Raw genomic sequence first — 21,347 nt, forward strand, 5'->3', positions numbered from 1 at the left:
GTGAATTATAACAGGAAAGCAAAGTTTATCTAAGATTCTCTGACACGTACACACAGGCGGGAAAGAGGAACATTATGGGTAAGTGATGCATGATTTACTATGCATAAAAGACATTCAGGGTTTTTGGGTCACGTGTCTTGTTGCCAGCATGAGTTCAAAGTCAACACGAAAATACTTCACAGTATACCAGAGGTAAGTTCCTGTTCGAAATTCATTTAAGTTCTAAAAAATGTCAAATATACTAATCATGAATTAAAATTTTGTGAAAATTTATACATGGTGGATCAGGCTTGTAAAAAAAAAATATGAATAATGTAGTTAATGAATTCGTCCTATCCTGCCTACTCCAGTGCTTTTACACAAGAATTACCTATTTCCAAAATTTTTATAACATGGTTCTTTCTTTTGTTTTACATAGTTCCTTATGCTTGGGATGAACCAACATTTTCTCCTTACATTACTTGTTGTGCCCCCGGTGATTGTAGTGCATCGTACAATATGGACAGCTTTGGTGAAGGCAGTAAACTCTATTATGAAAACTTTATTTATGTTGCTTTCACTGGAACATTTCTCAGGTTTGTAGTGTGTTTTCTGTTTTTAAGTTGTTTCCAAGAGTGTAATGTATTAGTTTTCATAATTAATGATCACCAATGTATTAGGATGGTTCTTATGTGATTGTTATTAATCATATCTTGTAAGCTCATGCTGTAATATTAAATAAGTTTTAATAAGATTTAGACTTGTTAAATATTCATTAAAAAAATGTTTTTTTTATAAGTTATAGAAATTTGTAAATCAACATCTTTATGATTATCTGTTTAATGTGAGTGTTTGTAGTACATTGAACATTATAGATGGAAGTGCTGAAGCATGTATGATAGCATGATGATAAAAATAACATGAAGAATTAGTACAATACAAGCAAAACTACCCGTCCCCAGTGATGGGAAGTGTTTGAGTTAATCTAGTAAAACTACCCATTCCCAGTGATGAAAAATATTTAACTTAATCTAGCAAAAGTCGTCCCCAGGGATGGGAAATGTTTAACTTAATCTAGCAAAACTACCCATCCCCAGGGATGGGAAATGTTTAAGTTAATCTAGCAACTTCAATTATTTCATGGACTTTAAAAAGGTTAATTGTGTTGCACTCTTTGTTTAACTCAGAGCCAAAGCTCTGAGCTACTTATACTGCCCACTGTGAAAAGTAATTGTTGAGCATTTCAGTAATTCTAAGAGCCACTTAACAATAACGTACGGTAAATCTACACTTATATTCTTTAAGTTACGTCACATTTGGAAATGTGAATGATAGTGTGATTAATTCCTAACAATTTAGTGTAGAATATCCTGCTTGCGAAATAAAATTTGGCATCAATGTTATTCATGCCTGTTTTCCCGTCATTTCAAAAGTGAATGTTGAGCTTTGTCTGTGTGCACAGCTTTTCAAACAGGAGACAGACGAATACTCAGACAGACACCATGGTTCACAATATATATAAGATGATTGTTTCTTGTGTCTACAGTTAAATAGTTTGTTAATTGTAACATGATTTCAATAACACAGGGCTGATGGGATAAATGATTCGATGCTGTTCTCCTCCAGTGATCTCACAGGGCAAGAGTTAGTACTGGATGTTCCTTTTGGGACACGGGTTATTCTTAGTCGAAAAGTAAGCTCTTCATGACATTCTTTTTGGCCTGTCTAAAATTAACTTGTACTAACTTGAATAGTTCAGAATACATGTATACATGTGTATAGTGGTTTAATCTAAATTTGAGGACTATTTGATATTTTATCAGTTTAATTATGTGCCAAGAACTTAACTGAATAAGTGGTGACACTGTTTTAAATATGGATTCACAGTTAAATTTAATGAACTTTTGAAAAGTTATGTTACTGTCTTCTAAGATTAGAAAAAAAAAATCAATTTCTGTGTTGGGTTTTGTAACTGACACAGTTTAAAATTAAAAGTTTGTAGGATAAATTTATATCACCATTAGTTGACGAATTTGTTTACAGTATAGGACTCATCCTTCTAAGTAAAATTAATTTATGGATTTGTTCATAGTATTGGCTCTACCATTGTTATTAACATTACTTGACAAATTGTTCACAGTATAAACCCTACTTTGGAAAAAATATTATTTGACAAATCTGTTTACAGTTGAGTCCTTTTATTAACAAAAACAAAAGAACAGTTTAATTTTAGGACTAATTTTTAAACTTATGCATTGATTGCTGTAGAACCTTTGAAATAAGTCGTATTTTAAGAGAAGAATTTTTGCCCACTAGGAGCAAGGAAAAAGATCTCAATTGTGGCGCATGACATCAACAGAAATGCTTCAACATGAAGGTTCAAGTCCACCACGTGACCCCCATCGATCAACTTCTGTGGATAACGAGAGAGTCCTTGTGTTGGACATTGCTGGATTGGGCCCTCTACCTGGAGAGTTTGTCCCGCTTATGTTACGTAAACCAGACAAACGACGACGCTTGACTCAGACTTGGAGGTTTACTGAAAATGGACGACTGTGTTGTGGACTTTCAAATTTGTTTGTACAAGCAAAGGATGGTTTCATGGGGTTAAAAATAGGTAGGCCTTTATAAGATTATGGAGAATTACTAAATTAAATCACTTTTTTGTTCGTTTAACACCACATTTAACATGTTAAAATTGTTTAGTATGAAAATAAGAATAGTGCACATTTAGAATATTTTTGGATATTTCCACAAATTGTGTTTTAATCTCAGAATGGCTGATAATTTTGTTATTTTGTCTCAAGGCTTACGTGCTTCATTGTATATTAAGTAGATAACGTTTTGGTATTGAATCGGCACTTGAGTAAATGTTCAAAGTTAAAAATTGTATTTACCTCAGTAGCTCATAGATTAATTCTTCAAGACTATTCTCAAGTGTCACTCTGAACAAGGCAGTTGCTGCCCATTTTTAGCTATGTTTATTCATTGTGATTGGTGTTTAAACTTTGATTTTAATTCCAAATAATAAATGTTTAGTATAAAAGTCAAAACTTTTTACCTTTGAGCGTTATATTTGTTTGTTTTTTTTGTTTGACTTAAGTACTCAGTAGTCAAGGTTTATCCTTGTATTTAGATGACAGCAATGGTACAGGAAGCAACTTGTGGAGACCATGTATGTATCATACTAGATAGCATAATTGAGTTTGTTTGCCTGACATGCCTTTTCTGTATTTGTAAATACTCAGCCCAAGACTACTATCACGCTTTAATACACTTTCTCGGAACCTCGTTGAAACTTGTGATTGAATGCAGATGTCACTTTAGACTGTTCTAGCTAGTAACAATCGTGCTGCAGGTTTGATCCTTTTCCACCAGTCTGTTTTGTCAATGCATTTTAACCTTGAATATATTTAGATTGACTAAATTACAATAACATAAGCCCCTCCCCTGGTGGCTGAGTATTAAGTCTAAAGGCTTATAATGCTAAAAATCAGGTTTCAATACTCATGATGGGCTGAACACAGAAAGCCTATTATTGTGCTTGATAACAAACAAACTTTAACGTAATGTCAGTAACATTCTTTTTATGTAAATTCTAGTCTGGAGAATAAAACCTAAATTTGTTCTACAACCATGACAGTAATTTTGCATGTAAATTGTTATGGGTGTTAAAAGCAAGTTTCTTACTTTGTTATAAATATTTTACAAAAACTAGAAAGATGATAAAACTAAATGAAGTATAAGTTCAGTAATGTACAACATGTTAAGATTACAAGCAAATTTGAGAAAATATGTTGACTTATTTCAAGTGTGTATATTATTACTGTGTTTTTTAGTTGACTAAGGATGACTTATTTCAAGTGTGTGTATATTATTACTGTGTTTATTAGTTGAGTAAGGATGACCTATTTCAGGTGTGTTACTCAACTAATAAACACAGTAATAATATACTTGAAATAGGTCATCCTGTGTATATTATTACTGTGTTTATTAGTTGAGTAAGGATGACTTATTTCAAGTGTGTATATTATTACTGTGTTTTTTAGTTGAGTAAGGATGACCTATTTCAAGTGTGTATATTATTACTGTGTTTGTCAGTTGAGTAAGGATGACCTGTTTCAAGTGTGTGTATTATTACTGTGTTTTTTAGTTGAGTAAGGATGACTTATTTCAAGTGTGTGTATATTATTACTGTGTTTATTAGTTGAGCAAGGAAACTAAATATGGCATTATTACAGAGTAATCTTAATCTATGCAAGAAAATTTTTACTCCATTGACTATAGCATCATTTTGGGCACACAATATTTAGCCAAGAAACACAGTACCGGTTCTTAATGTTTGTAGTGATGTAGTCTTCTGAAAAATATAATCAATAACACAGAAGTATCAGTAGTACGGTCTTCAAGTATGACAATACTACTCTGTATAAGTACACGTCTTACTATATTAAAGACTTCAGAACATTTTCAGTTTTCTTCAAAGTAAACAAACCACAGTGGTTATTGTTCCTTGTATGCTTGCTTTCTAGCAGACTGATTCTTAACCCAGACTTTACTGTGTCAGCCACCGCAATTAAAATTTGTTTAGTACATTCTTCACATTTTGAGAACTCTATAAAGAACTCCTTTGAATGTGTGTCCAGTAAACCAAAATTAATTAGAGCCGAACCTGATATATGGTTGTAGTTTGGATTGATGTTACTGGCAGACAAACAAGCTCTTTTATTCTGCACATCATGAGGCAAGAACATTACTGAGTTGAACAACCTCAGTGATGTAAAAAAAATGCAATCCCTTTCTAGTTTTACTGACAGTATCTGGAGGCCTGTCCATTTCCTTAACTAATCTTTAAACATGTCAGCATCAAGCTCTGACAAATTATTGTTTCAGTTTAATTGTCGTTGCATTATTACAGTTATTAGGCATCCACCCAACACATAATCTAAATTGGAACATTTCCACTGCCCTTCACAAATTTGTACTGGTTCTCGTTGTACTTCTCATGTTTATTTTAGTACTGTTCTAATGCCCAGGCAAGTAACATCATCTTTGATTTGCTACTTAGGTTTTCCAATGTAAGTTTGGTTTAAGTCTTTTTCTTATGTTTGTTTATGTTTTAGAGCTGTTCATACTGTTTGTGACATAAACTTGAGCAGAAAAACTTCAGCTCCCCCTGTAGGCCAGTGGTAAACTTATGGACTTGTAATGTGCTCAGAGCACAAATAGGCTATTGTATAGCTTTCCATTAAAACAAACAAATTAACAGTTCATAAATTACAAATACAGTTGCAAATAGCAGAATGACTAGTAATTAGATATTCCAAAAAGTAATGCACACAGCAAACAAAATGTATATGAAAAAAAATGGTTCAAATCACTTTAAAACTTGTATGCATTATACATTTTGGCAAACATTTTCCTCACAACCAATGAAGGTCATGTGGCCAAAATGTTGACCACACCATGTAATTCTTTTTCCTTCAAAGCAGTTTTATGTTACATAGAGACCCCTAAATTTTGGTATTGATTATCCAACCCATATTTTGTTCTTATATCTTTTTAAATTATATCATTTTAGGGAATGAAGTTGTTATTGGACCTACCCAACCTGTTACCTTTAAGACTATGCAAAATGGTGTACCTGTTGAACAGGCTTTGAGCCGACAGAAACTTCGAGGTGGATCAGGTGTGCTGGCCGTAAAGGTCGTGGCGGATGGACCAACACGTGTTCTACAAATAACTGACATCAGACAAAAGGTATATGAAGAAACTATGGTAAAATATACTTATTATTGACATTGGGAAATGTTTACGGGTAAATATATCTGAAAATTTGTATCTCCATGGTTACGGGTAAATATTTCTGAAATTTTGTATCTCCATGGTTACGGGTAAATATTTCTGAAAATTAGTATATCCATGGTTATGGGTAAATATTTCTGAAAATTTGTATCTCCATAATTTGAAGGGAAAATGAATTGTACCTTCTGCACAGAAATATATTTCAAAAACCTCATAATTAATAAATACTTGTGTAATTTTTAGGTATGCTAGTAATATAAAGTAATTATCCAATATGATATTTTTTATATAGTGTAAAAGAGTGTTTTATTTTTATTCTGTAGCAACTAGTATCCTTAACTTCATCGACCTCAGATTGGGTTGTATTAGAAGAAAGAGAGAGGCCCCGGCTTTCGTCACAAGAGGCCTCTAAAGCCCCAGAAAGCAGCAATGACACCTCAAGATCGACACATGATCTTCAAGTATGATTCTTTCTCTATGTATATATTAGTACAAAGGGTACAGACATTGTTCTGTCGAAGGCATGAAAACATGAAGTTTCTACATTAAAGAGCGGTGTTGTAGCTATTTCAGATAATAATATGTTGCCATGTTAAATACATGGCTGTAATAGATAAGTATTGTTGTGTTAAACCAGAGGCTTACCAGGTGGCTATACCAAATACACGGTACTCAGGATCTATAGATTCATTGGGTGGCTGGCCTCACTTAAGAAGCAGAATGTTCCAGAGGAGCCTTTTGCTGAGAAAATTTTGGAACCCATGTAATTAGGTAACAGTTTTGTAGCTGTATTAGGTTGCAGTGTTGTTAGGTAACAGTATTGTTGCTACACCAAAACTATTTATAAAATCATTGTTAATGAGTAGTTTTTGTTTTTTTTTCAATAGCTTTGTTTTCACCTCTCAAGTGGTCTTGGAGTATCTGTAATCAACCACTTGAGTGAAGAGTTGGTGTATTTATTGCTCAATAACATCATGGTAGAGTTTGTCCAGAATGCCAGTGGTCAGACCTTAGACTGTAGTGTTCAAAACCTCCAAGCAGACAATCAGCTCTTGAATGCAGAACAACCAGTTATGCTTTACGTCACTCCTCAGGATAAAACGGATCACCTACGTCACCTGCCGGCAGTGTACATCACCATTCAACGATCCTCCATGCCGGATATTAATGTTCAGATCTTTAAGGTCTGTGGAATCTTATCTGAGTGTGTGTTGTGGTATTTATTTGTTTTAACTTTAATTCTTTCGTTGCCCAATTTATATATGAACAACTCTCCCAGAGTCAGGTTTATTTTTTAGATGTTGAATAAAAAAACAAATCGCAATCTGTATATCATAGCTCATCATAAACTTGAAACTGGTACATGAACAACTTTCCTAGTTTAAGGTTTATTTTAAGATATTCAAATGAAAAAAACACGTTTCCATATTTCTTTGCTTATCTTAAACTTGAAACTGGTATGTTTTGGAAAGTTTGAATGGTAGTGTCCTTTCTTTATGATGGCACAAAATTCCAACCTCACATGACAGTCCTCTAGAGGTGTCCACGGCAGTGAAAGAGTTAAGTACATATTATAAATACGTAGGGTTTACTTGGAGATAAAAGTAATAAAACAAGAAAGAAAGAAAGTATAATAACTGTTACATATAATTAATTGCAATTTTTTTCTTCTATGTATAAAATTTCAGAAATTTATAATATTTTGAATGAACATTTAGTTTAATAAATATAACAAACTAAATAAAAAATCTTTAGTTTTTGTAAACCTTATTTTAGGTAAATACTTACTTTGGTTAAAAAGATGAATAAAATTATCTAAAGAAAGACTAGGCTAAAAGTTGTCTACCTTTATTTATCATTCTGCTGTTCATTCTGTTAATTTTTACAAATGCTTAGAGCAACAGTGTACTTTTTATGTAAGAGTTTCAGTTGAATAGTGTTTGTTAATGAATTATGATGTGATAGATTATTCACACTTTCTGTAGCAGTCACTTATCGTCATTTGTTTTCAGCATTTGCTTGTAACTATAAAAAACTTAACACTCAACCTAGAGGAGCTACTCTTACTGAAACTGCTTCAATGTTTTGGTTTCGACCAGTCAGACATCGAACTGGAGAAGATGGATGAAAACGATAGTCAGGCCCAAAGGTAAGTTAATATTCAAAATTGAAAATTGTTAACTTGCTGAAAACCATCCTATAGACCATTTTTTCTTAATCTTTTTTCCAACTGAGAACCAGCTAGCTCCAATCCCAGAATTTCACAGGCTATTTTGTACAATGTTCAATTTTTAAAGTATTCTAAAATACATTGTAAAACAATATATATATACTTAAGTAGCTAAATTTCAACAAGCATTTTTTTAAACAGCCCTGTGGACCAACTGAAATATCCATGTGGACCAACAGTTGGTAACCACTGCTGTAATGTATGCATAACGTGAAACATAAACTTTATGGTGAACATCTGAAATAATAACTTTTTTGTTGAACTTTTTAACAAACTTTTTGTGATATACCATATACATCATTACTGCATTATTAGGTTCTTTTACACGGACTCAGTTTTGACATTTGAAATACATACTGTTTCTACTTTCATACTGATTCTTTCAACTTTCAGATCGCATAAGGCTTAAGCTTGATTTCTTTTTTTTTTTTCTTCTTGGTATGATCTCTTTCTCAATAATGTTAGGTTTTATTGCAAGACAAGAAAATAATTAACTTGAAAAATAATCATGAAAGGATTAATGGTCTAATTATTGAGAATCTTAATTTCTACAGGTGACGAAACCTCAAGAAAGATAAACCTTATAAGATTTTGTCAACGTTTTTTTAATGTGTGTATCTGTTTCTATAACTTAGTCAATCTTTTCTCGATCTTGAATATTAACAATACATTTTCAGGGCCCTAGCTGCTGCTGCTTCTGCTCATGCTCAACGTTATTACTTCAGCACTCTGAAACTCCACATGCAGCAGCTACGATTAAGTGTTTTGACAAGTGGACAGTTGCCACCTGAACTTCGCCAGCTGAAACACAAAGTTGGATGGCATTTGATTCGTTTCGAAGATGCTATAGTAGAACTAGGTAGAAGGATTTGATCATTTTGTATAGTAGATCGAATCTTAGAAGCTGTAAAGCAGCAAAACCACAAGATTTTGTATACATGTATAGTAAGGAGACTTTTAAAGCAGCAAAACCACAAGATTTTGTATACATGTATAGTAAGGAGCTTTTAAAGCAGCAAAACCACAAGATTTTGTATACATGTATAGTAAGGAGACTTTTGTTCTTTCATATTTAATTAAACTGCAAAATGACTAAGAGATTTTTCACACATCAAGAACATGTGTACTGTTAAAAGTATTTGTTAAAGTAAGATATATATACCTGAAGTTAATGCTCATTATTACTTTCTTTTGGTATAAGTAACTTTGAGTTGTGCTATAGCTCTACTTCTTGTATATATATATATATATATATATGTACAAAGTAAGTTATGCTCATTATTACTTTCTTTTGGTATAAGTAACTTTGAGTTGTGTTATAGCTCTACTTCTTGTATATATATATATATGTACAAAGCAAGTTACTGCTCATTATTACTTTCTTTTGATATAAGTAACTTTGAGTTGTGCTATAGCTCTACTTCTTGTATATATACGTACAAAGTAAGAATGCAAACATCAGCCACATGGTTTCAGACTATAACATGCTCTCATGTGACAAAAAAAGCTGTCTTTAAATTATCAATATTCAAATAAAGTGATCTGAGTGGACATTTTGTAGGTTTAATGTTATTCAATGAATTATAGTTTCATTTTGTAGGATATGGGTGATGTATTTACCAATACAGTTGCAATTTTTAGTTCCATTTTCAAATATTTTTTCAGATTTCTCTTTCCTTAGGGAGTAAGAGTTTGTTGTTAAAAAAAAAATACATTTTCTGAAAGTGATGAAAAATGTTGATGCAGATGTTAATATAATATAACAGTTTTTCTCATTAGTTTGCCCCTAACAAAGTCTACCTTTCGAAAGCTATTTGATTATAGTGTGAAAAATTGGTTCCCATGTTAAAAGATAGCAAATTTTTAGGTTTTTGTGACCTTGATCCTTCAAAAACTAATCACTTCTAAGTTGGGCCACAGTCCAAATGTATACCAACTTTCATCCAAATCCATTCAGCCATTTTCAAGAAATTTTGTTGACAAACAAACACACAGAGAGAGAGAGAGAGAGGAATGAAAACATAACCTCTGTCCACCTTCAATGGTAAAAGTAAAAATTCAAAAGGACCATAGCTTGCATTTGTGGTTCATAGTGGTGGTGTGTCATTTATGGCATAGAAGTGTTTCTTATTCTGATCCAACCCTAGTCAGATTTAAAACTCTAATTTTAAATTTTTTTGTGTGTTAAATTGACTTTTTGAACCTAAATATGTTTCTAACATCATATGTAATATCTCGGGCATTGTACAGATTCATCCTGCATGTTTTAATACATTAAATTCTTTTGATTGTGACATTTAAATAGTTGGATTTCCTTTTGAATATTTTATATGCTGATCTGCTTTAGCTATTGATCCAATATAACTCCTTCTATCACCTTATAAGAAAACTCTTTCTGTTTCAGATCCATTTCTCCGTGTTCACCCATTTGAAACTCTCCAGTTCTTGTTGGATGATATTTATGAGCACTATAGAGAGGTGATAACCCTTAATAAACTTTTTTTTTCAATTAAAGCAAACAACGTTTTGTGTTGTTTTTTTTCCCTAAAATATTGTAATAAATTCTTTGTATCAACTTTGTTTGACATTGTAGTAAGGTACCACAATATTCTTGCATTTGATACATTCACCCATTTCTTCTAAAATTAAGTTTGTTTGTTTTTTTCCATAATCTTAATTCTACAGGAACTTAAAAGCCAGGCAATTAAAATTCTTGGGGCAATAGACTTCTTGGGTAACCCTCTAGGCCTTGCAAATGATGTTTCTCATGGACTTGTAGAACTTGTGAAAGAAGGAAACTTCGGTGGACTTTTCAAAAATGTTACCCATGGCTTGTCCAACTCTGCTGCTAAGGTATAGTCCATATTGTTTTACATTCTTATCTCTGTTCATACGGGCCAAGCATGGCCAGGTGATTAGGGGGGCTTGTCTCGCAATTTGAGGTTCGCGAGTTCGAATCCCCGTTTCACCAAACATGCTCACCCTTCCAGCCGTGTGAAAAATTGGTTCCCTTGTTAACAGATAGCAATTTTTTAGGTTTTCGTGACCTTGATCCTCCAAACACTAATCTCTTCTAAGTTGGGTCACAGTCCAAATGTATACTAACTTTTATCCAAATTCATTCAACCATTTTTGATAAATCTTGCTGACAAATACACAAACAAACACACACACACAGGGATGAAACCATAACCTCTGTCAACCTTCGGTAGCATAGGTAAAAATTTAAAAGGACCATAGCTTGCATTTTTGGTTAATGATGGTGGTGGTGTGGCATTTATGACATAGAAGCGTTTCTTATTCTGATCCAAATTTATTTAGCTTTGAAACTGTTGAAACTTAATTTAATGTGCTGGTGAAATAACCTTAATTTTTGAGTGCTGTCAGACAACAACAACAACATAAGTATAACGAGTTGCCTGTAGAGCTCATGTAATATGTTTTTCTCCAGCTTGGATGTTAAACATCGTACAGCACTATATCTGAGTGTGTTTTTTGTTCAGGTAACAGGCTCTCTGTCAGATGGCCTTGGAGTTGTTTCGATGGATAAACATCATCAGGAGATGAGGAAACGGATCCGTCAGGATACTGCTAGTGCTGGGAGCGATCACCTCGTAGCTGGACTGAAAGGGCTTGGGATTGGCTTACTTGGCGGAGTCACTAGTATTTTGTCACAGACGTATGAAGGTGCAGCCTCTGATGGGTTTCAGGTAAACAAATGAAATATACACTAACTATCAGTCACAATTAGAAATACATTTATATAAAGTGACCATTTAAATGTTTTCCTCTTCGCTTTGGTATTCAGCAGAACCAACATCATTTACTTGAGTAATGAAATCAGCAATATCTTAGGGGATTTTTCTTGCATTTCCTAATTATCTTTTAACTCTTTCCATGCAGGCTTGGATGAATCAACCGAGTTTGTAACCATTTTGTACTTGTTACAGTTTCCATACTACAACTTTTAATACAGTTCATGTATCTTCACAAAATTTGGCTGTCTTTCAGTAAACGTTATAAAACTTTTGTACATAAAAAATTTGATTTTTTTAATTGATTATTTTTAATAAAATTTGTCTGTGAATGTATAGTGTAGTTTTGCTTGCTACTCCTAGTGCAAAGTGAATTTCATTAAAAATACTTTTATTCATCAGAAGATTTTCAGATTTCATTTGTGTAATCTCTAAAACCTCCTAAGTAATTATAAAACGTTATTTTTCACTAAAACTTTATATTTTTTTTGTTATTTTCTCTACCCTAACACTGTATATAAGAGGTTGGTCAAATTAACCGACCTCGTAACCACCAAAAAATCATTCAAAATAAATCTAAATTACTTTTTTTTTTCTTTCTAGAATATCTTTAAATTCTAACATGAAACTACATTTATTTATGCTAAATAGCTTTAAACTTGTAACAGTATACATCTGTTTATACTTAAATTTTATTATTTTATTGCACTTTGTCTAAATTAATATTTCCATCACAAAATTTGTCAATCAGTTGGTGAATGTGAAGCTCATATTACTCTAGAGAATGACATTACTCGTGAACTGGTAGCAAGCATACCTCCTGAAAAATTATTATTATTCTCTATTTTACCTTATCTAACTTAAAAAGTTTCTAATTTTTACATTTTAGTTACTTTTATAACAATAAATAAAGAGAATACACATGAAAAATAAGAAATATTATACTTACCTGGGCCTTTTTTTTTTACTGTTGATGTCACTTAACCCTACTTTTTTTATACTAATGATACTACACTAAATATTTTTTTCTTTAAAAAATAATGCATCAGAGAACACCAAATAATAATTTGCAAAAAAACAATGTCCCATAATTATCACAATTCTCTATACCGAAAATGATGTAATGTAATACATTACTTGATAGACTAAAATCTTTGCTTTCTATTGGTTATAAATAATATAGTATTAAACATTAGTGAGAACTACTGGCAATTTCTGAAAGAGAGGATGTGACAGATGGATGTAGCAAGTGGGGTCTGATTTTCTATTTTATGGCTTTGTAACCAAATAAATTGAAGGATATACAAATTATGCTTTGCTTGAGCGATGACAACATTATAATTAGTAACTTACATTAAATTTCATACTTCTTGGAGGGGTGGTAAATAAGTTAGAGAAGAGAAGATACCTGTAGAGCAAATGTCATATTTCTCACACTTTGGAAAATTGGTAATTTTTTTTGTAATATTGCCTTATAAAATTAAGAACTTAAAACTTATATAATGTTAACATTTGGAGTATTAGTTATGTTTTTATGCAAAATTTATTTATATGTCTTGATAAGAAAGTACTTTAAATTTTAAATGTAACTCACTAAAACCTCCTGACATGAATCAAGGTTAGAAAACAGAGCTGGGTTATTTTAGCACATGCATATTTCTTGTATTTGATAAAGTCTCTCTTACATTGTAACCATAATAGTGCAGAACACTTAAAACATGGTTGGTTCGTGTTTGTGCAATAACACTTAAATTACCCTTGTCTTCTTTAAAAAAAGAATTCTAAACTGTTTATATGCAAAGTTTCTTGTGTGTGTGTGTCTGACTAACCTGGTCATTAATAATATTCTAGTTCCAAAAACAATTTAAACAAAAAATACCATCAATATTGCAGTTAACCCCATACTGATTAGTGCTGGGGTTCCTTTTGTGTTTTATGTCGAAAATTAGTAATTGCAGTCAGTGTTTTTGATCAATTTTTTCCCCTAGTGCTACAGCAAGTAAACACATAAGATTACCCAATATGATGCGATGTGTGGACCTCCCTGATGTGAACAATAAAGAAACAAGTTGGTAATTTGAGAGCTAATTGAAGTTCTTTTTTTTTTTTTAAGGGATTTTTTGCAGGCCTAGGAAAAGGCCTTGTGGGAACAGTCACCAAGCCAACTGTTGGAGTTTTAGACTTTGCTTCCGGTGCAGCAAGTGCTTTGAGGGACACTAGTCGTAGAAGTTCCCACATCCTTCCTACTAGGTGTCGTCTTTCCCGATTATGTGTTGGACCAGGAGGGCTATTACCTGTGTATTCTGAGCATCAAGCCCTAGGTCAGGAGTTTCTCTTTCAGTTAAATGATCGGAACTTCAACGAATTGTAAGTAGGAAAAAATTATTAAGAAATCAAAAACCACAATAACGAACATTTTATTTTCTCACTGAACTTGTATGTTGATAATTATGTTGCATCTGTGGTTATCAGCAAATAATTTCACATGATGCTGTCAGTACCACGTGTTACATCATTAACATGAAAAGCTAAACATAAAACAGTCACAACTGTGTTTAAACTACCTTTCAAGCTGACAAAGAAAACAAAAACTGTTATAACACCATCAGGAAATGCTGTGTAAAGATTACTGATTGGCTCAACTGATTATTTATTTTGCCTGAATATTTTTCTGCAGAAACAGATTATAATTTAAGACAATTTTGAATTAAAAGCCATCATCCAACATAAATTACAAGTTTCCAAAGTAAAGTTATGTTATGTATGTTACAATAATTGACTCAAGGTATCTTTAATGATAATACTCTTTTTTTTTTTGTCATGAAAATGCGTGCACATCTTACTATTTAAATACACATGCATGCGCGCTACATTTCAACGGATTTAAACAAAAGGCGAGTGTAAACGTACTTACTTTAGTAGACATTTTGTAGAGCAACATATTAAAAGATTATCAGAGCTTTAAAACATCTTAAAGTTAGGTCGTAGTACAACAGTATAAGTTTATTTATTGACATTAAGTTTAGACTTAACTAAACTAAAACAAAAAATGTACATCAGTTACAAAGTTAATTTATCTCTTTATCAAATATAGGCTTGACTAATATTAGGCTTAAGACAAAATGACTTATAGATTTTGGTGTCTGTGATTAGGATTCTTTTATATTACAGTAGAAATTCTGTATTTAAAGAAGTATTGTTGCAATAAAGATACTAGTTTAATCGAAACTGTTTTGTGGGTCTCTGCTAGTATATATATTAATTTAGAATTTTTAATTGATAGAATCCAAGACTCTCGTATGGCATTTGATTAGAACAGCAGTAACTGGTAGTTACTACAGTGTATATTAGTTCAAACACTAACATCAGCAAAACTATATAAGTGTAGATTGGCATGTATCATACTTACTCCAAAGATCAAAAGTCAATTACATGTAGCCCTTTGCTACCAAAACTAACTTTTCAGTTTTCTTTTTTATCTTTTAACTAATGCTGATTGTTTTATCTGTGCAATCCAACAAGTTAATTCAGACTAAGATTCTGCTGAAAATATCTTTAAACTGTACACTTGCTTAAACAACTATTTTTTTGGAATTGTTGGAAACTTGTGATTTACTTTTAATTAATTATTAGTAATAAAGACAAGGTAAATCCATATTTTCGTTTTGTTTACATTATTTTGTAGCTACAATGAATAATGAGATATATTTATGTAATTAGAATATAATGACCATTTTATGAAATATTTATTTACTTGTTGAAGTCTCAGTAACTTTCGTATTCTTGGAAAAAATGTGAATTTTTAAACTTAAAAATAATAAAACTGCAAATAGAGTTCATCCAGTTGAATTTAAAGACAAACAGAATTGGTTCCAGAAATTATTTTTTCATTGTGAAACATTGTCCTATAAGGAAAGAAATCAGTTTGAGTTTCAATGATGTAAAATAACTTTTCAAAAAGATAACTTGTAATAATAACACAGAAGTTCTTGAATATATTGATTTTGTTCTGTCTTTAGAACATGAAATAGTAAATAAAATACGGTCATGATTTCTATCATGGTGTCATATGAATCATACAAGAAAAATGTATAGTTAACCTTACAGAAAGTAGATTCAGATGTAATGTATTAATAGAAATACTAATAATTATTATATATTTATTCTTTGCAACAGAAAGGATTAATATTCTGATAGCTTAGTTGTAGCTTGAATGTTTTATTGCTGGATTATACAAATTTAACTGAGTACTATGGAAAAATTACTGAATAACATGGTAATGCAGATGCTAACAGTAAACTTGAGTCCTCATATAACTGTTAAAAATACTCTCATATTTCGTAGCTTTTATACAACTGTTGGGCAATCTTCAAATAAGTAAATGTATAATCTTTAGTTTTGTAGCATACGAACAACTGCTGGCAGGAAGCGAGGACTTGCGAGCTCTCATCTCCAGTGAACAAGTTTACATTCTTAGTCGAAAAACCCCATCAGTCAACAAAGTCATCCTCACTGTCCCACTAGGGGAGCTGTACTACTGTTGTACTGTTAAATCTACCACTGGAGTTCTGGGTCAAACCAAGATTTACTTACAGTTTAATATGAACACTGATGAAATTTTACCTCTTTTGAATACCACCAGTAAAGCTTCTAAAGGACCTCAAGTTCGTTGTGACTCGCAGGAGATAGCAGATCGGGTAAGTAAGGCACTTCTTAGATGTAGTGTCAAAGTGTAGCATAACACCAGTGAAACTTCCAAAGGACCAGGTTTTATATGACTGGCAGGGGATAACAGATAGGTTAAACAAAGTGGTTCATAGGTATAGGGTCGTAATATAGCGTAACACCAGTAAAACTTTTAAAGGATTTCGGCAAAATACAGTTTGATTGCTCTGTTTATGACAGAGCAAAGGCCAAGTTAACAAACATTTTAATCTATGCAAGAAAATAATGTGACAATTTTCTCTAAGTTTTTAAAAAAAGAATTTAATTTTAATTTTTTATTTGAAAAGCCGATTCTTCAATTTCAGTTAAAAGAATTAGTCTCTCTTCCTTAATGAAAAGACAAGAAGAACTGAATATTTTCATATCGGTGTATCAGACACAAGATAGCATAGTTACATGAATAACTTTATCCTTCTTCTTTATCACTGTTATAATAATACCAGTTTGTTGTATGTAATACATTAGAAGTAACAGGAGTAATGCCATAAACATCTTCTATACAACATTAGGGAATTGATTTAATGAGATTTCTTGTACACCTTCATTTGTGCACTGTTAAAATTTAACACTACTTGTTTTGTTATTCTAAATTGGCTTATCTGTAGTTCTTAGATCTTATAATTGGAGTTCATTTATAGCAGCATTTTTTGTCCATGATATGATCACTGAAATGCTATAATTCTTTCTTTAAATTGATTAATTAAGATGCTCACAGCACTTCCCAACTGTATGAAAGAAGTAAAGGCTGTAAATTTTTCTTCAATCTTCTGACTGAAGTGAGGTAGAAAGATGAATCTGTAGGTTTGTGGAATTTAGTGTTAATTTAGTTTGTTTTTTTCTATTCCAGTCAGTATGGTAAGTTATGGATGAGAAATAAAAATTATTAATTTTCCTCTTTAGAATTATATACCAAAGATCAACAAGATGATACGCAAACTTTGAGTTCTTGAGGAAAAAAAACGTTTAAGTATAGTGGTTTATAAATTAAATAAAACAAAGTGTAAAACCTGCCTCAGATTATGCTGAACTACACTTTTGGGTTCAATGTTACACAAATTTCTTTTTTTCTTGGTATTTTTAATAGGAAAAATGCATCCTAACGAAACAAAATCATTTATCAATCCTAAAGTGTTTCACAGAATATAGCTAACACTATGTAAAGAAAACTAAATTAATTACAAACATAATTACTGTAACATTGACTTTATTTGACGTAGTGAAAACTCGAGGAGAAAAGGTATAATAATAAGTTGAAGAATGACTTAAAACTTCAGAATAAAACAGTTTTTTACCGTTGTTTCGACTTATGCCATTTTTATAGGCACAGAGTTTTGCCTGTTTAGTAAGAACAAATGGAGAACTTTATTTAATACTGTTTATGGAATGTTCAAGTATAAATTTTATAATACAATGGATGGAGTTTAGGATGGTGCGGAACGTAATCAAATCCTCAAAACCATGATTCTTGATGTCATCAATGTAATAGAGCCAAAATATTGGAACTTTTGTGTAATCTTAAGAGCAAAAATAACAACAGTTTGGTTACTATACCATTGATTTGGAAATAAAAAACTTGTATTAAAATGGAAATCTATTTTTCAAATAAATCTGGTAGAACTTTTAATTATAGAAAGCTTAATTTGTCAGCTTTATTTTTGATGATATTTATAATATTTGTAAGTTTTATGAAATGGTGCTAGACAACTCATGTTTCTTTTTTGTTTTTAGGGGGAGGATTCTGTTTATTAATAATAATTTCTGAGTTACAGAAGTTTTCTCACTAACCTTTTGTTAGTTGAAACAACGACACAACATGCTGTTTCTTGTTGTCACAGAGCCTCATAACTAGTAAATGACCCACGACTGGATACAGTTACGTTCACTTGTATTAATGCCCCCCAGTGGCACAGCGGTATGTCTGCGGACTTACATTGCTAGAAACCGGGTTTCGATACTCGTGGTGGGCAGAGCACAGATAGCCCATTGTGTAGCTTTGTGCTTAACTACAAACAACGACAACAACACTTATATTAAAAAAAAAAAGAATTACAAATAGTATTTGTTTCTTCCAGGTTTCTCAACAAGTTAATTATGCTAAAAGCCTATTTGAAGACAGAAGGAATACAGTTGTCATAGGAGATGAAAAACCCGAGGAGCTGGACCAAGCCTAGTCTTTAACCGTTCCTGGTTTTCTTATAACTAATTTTTTAAAATTTAAATGTTCAGGTGCTCATTAAACCAGTTAGAGGTTCTCTACAATATTGGTAGTTTATTAATGAAAGTAATTGGGTTTATAAATAATAATAATAATAATAATAATACAAATAGGCAACTGGTTGATAAACTTCAAAATTTATTACAAAAGAACAATTTGCTATAAATAGTAGGTTTATCAGAACAAATATCTTAGATACAGTATTTATCTGTGATTTAGAAATCGGGAGAAATCCTCTAAATACGTGTGTCAATCTTCTCAAGGTAGTAGACAAACTTGTATACTGTGTTGTAAAATATATTCGGAAGAAATAACATTGTAAAAAGTCTGCTACAGCTGGTCATATTGTATAAATTTAGACAGTTTCACTTTCATGCCATATTAAAGCCTAATAGTTGCTTCACCAGTGACTTTGTATGCTGTGAAAAGTTAAAGGAAGAGAGGCTGCTCTCTCTTTACTCCAGGCAGTGCAGCAAATGATAAACTAAGACAATTGTGATGATGCCTTAAATGAGTAATCTATTTCATGCTGTAACAATGTTGACTAATATCTTCCACCATTAAGTTAATTACTATGTTACCCATTCTTTTGACAGTGGCTTCAAATTGATTTATATATATTTGTTGTTCCTGTAGCCCTAACGTTAATTTGATATCTACTATTTTGAGCTCACAACTTACTATGATCACGTCATATCAAACTGGACATTTGAATTGAATTGATATCTTGAAAACTTCGCAACAAAAGACCTGGAACAGTGAATGTATAGTTATAGAATATTTTAGTTTTAATATAGTTTTTGAAAAACTATCTTTATCATTCTTAGTTCTAAGAAAAGATGTAAAATGATATAAAAGTCAGTGTTTTCTTCCCACGTAGGAAGCTGTTAAATACCTTTAAATGTACTTATTTTTGAAACCTGTCATAGTCAGTTGTGTTCTAAGTGCTCAAAAAATATATAATAATTACATATATATATATATATATATATATATTCCTTTCACACGAGGAAATTGTAAGTAGTAGGGAACCCTAAAAATATCTGTTCATATAAATCTTAGTCTTCAGTATCCCTGTAGCTTTCTTCACTTCAGCAGGCTTTGGTTTGTGCACAGTTTATGCCTCAGTTATTGTGGTTCTGTTTTCAGTTTTAAAAACTTTCAATGATATGAGAAGCAACTTTTTAAGTTTGAAAAAATTTAACTGACTTACATAAACCCAGATTGTCTTCAGGTTACTATTTCACTGTAAAAAAAAGTTGTTTTACTGACATAACAACATTTCGACCCATAGTAGTGGGCTGTTTTCAGGTTATTATTTGAGTGTAACGCAAAATTGGTTTTACTGACCTAAACAAACCTAAGCATTTTGGCCCATAGTAGCGGGTCAGTTTCAGGTTACTATTTGGCCGCAGTGAAAAATTTGTCTAACCGACAAAGATAACATTTAGACCTATAGTAGCAGGTGATCTTCGGGTTACTGTTTGACTGAAATGTCAGTAAAACAGATTTTTCATACTTAAAAAGCCAATTCTGATATCATTTAAGTGCTCTGAAGGATTTTGAATTTCCGTTTACGATATATATATGATGCTTTGGTAGTAATTTCCTAATAACATGATTGATTTAAACTCTTTTTTTTTATGTCCAATCCTGTTTTGTTTGATGTGCAATAACTAAAAAGAAACTTTACGTACACAAACTTACACTTACATATATATAGATTCTGTCAGTACGTTCATCTTTATTTAAAAATATATATTTATTTTGTTCTGTGTGTGTTTCCTTATGAGTGAAATAATATATATATGTTTCATAAGATACTTATTGTTTTTAAACAAAACAAAAAAAACTAAAAGTGTTAATTATGATAAAGTATGAATATGCACGAATAAAGGAATTTTTTTAATACTTTTTCGTCCTGTGTTATGCTAGCAATCTTTAGATCAGTATGGAAATTAGAACTACTTTTACAATTTGTAAGTTGTAGTTGATGACTCGAAGCTGAAGTTATTGATGATGTTTTGAAGAAAGTTGGATGATTTAGCGTTCAACATATACACCGAGTAAAATGTGTACATGCCTCTTGCACTGCACTACACACACATATATATATATATATATATATATATATATATATATGTATGTATGTATGTATGTGTTTATCAAAATTTTATGTACCTACATATGGTAATTTACTATTTTCATTTGGCACTTATAAAGTTGTAGTGATAGTTAGGAGACTATAGATACTTTTTTTTTTTACTTAACAGCTGCTTAACTAACTAACATAATAACATCAGCCAATATAATATCAATAGCTAGTACAAACCACACATATTTTAAACGGCACAGAAATAATATATTTAAATTATTTTTAAAACAGCTCTCTATGAGGTAATAACTCCACGAATACAAAATTAATAACACAGGCCCTGCGAATTTAAAGTTAATAAAAGCTGTTCTAGTTTTAATAACGGATTTTCCGTAAGGATTTTTTTACAAATAGGGAAGAAGAAGAAACTTGTTTAGATCAAATTATTATTTCGTTTACCACAATGAACATTTTATTATTATGTTTGTTAACAAAAATACAAACGAACTGGAGAAAAGTGAAGAACATTGATGTCAAACGAAT

General features: G+C 31.6%; 1 protein-coding gene across 1 annotated transcript in view; it reads left to right on the forward strand.

Annotated features, from left to right (window-relative positions):
• LOC106462652 (vacuolar protein sorting-associated protein 13D-like) overlaps positions 1-19,985 on the forward strand; it is a 120,480-nt gene extending 100,495 nt beyond the window's left edge. Inside the window, exons 65-78 of the mRNA XM_022389967.1 lie at positions 419-575; positions 1,567-1,672; positions 2,296-2,596; positions 5,561-5,739; positions 6,108-6,245; positions 6,672-6,968; positions 7,797-7,933; positions 8,692-8,873; positions 10,419-10,492; positions 10,700-10,867; positions 11,518-11,724; positions 13,883-14,136; positions 16,166-16,466; positions 18,567-19,985. Of these exons, the coding sequence (XP_022245675.1) occupies positions 419-575; positions 1,567-1,672; positions 2,296-2,596; positions 5,561-5,739; positions 6,108-6,245; positions 6,672-6,968; positions 7,797-7,933; positions 8,692-8,873; positions 10,419-10,492; positions 10,700-10,867; positions 11,518-11,724; positions 13,883-14,136; positions 16,166-16,466; positions 18,567-18,665 (2,600 nt within the window). The 3' untranslated portion in view covers positions 18,666-19,985. The remainder of the gene's footprint in view (positions 1-418; positions 576-1,566; positions 1,673-2,295; positions 2,597-5,560; positions 5,740-6,107; positions 6,246-6,671; positions 6,969-7,796; positions 7,934-8,691; positions 8,874-10,418; positions 10,493-10,699; positions 10,868-11,517; positions 11,725-13,882; positions 14,137-16,165; positions 16,467-18,566) is intronic.
• The last annotated feature ends 1,362 nt before the right edge of the window (positions 19,986-21,347 follow it).

Source organism: Limulus polyphemus, unplaced genomic scaffold (genome assembly GCF_000517525.1).
Source record: "Limulus polyphemus unplaced genomic scaffold, Limulus_polyphemus-2.1.2 Scaffold1217, whole genome shotgun sequence".
Classification (NCBI taxonomy): Eukaryota; Metazoa; Arthropoda; class Merostomata; order Xiphosura; family Limulidae; genus Limulus; species Limulus polyphemus.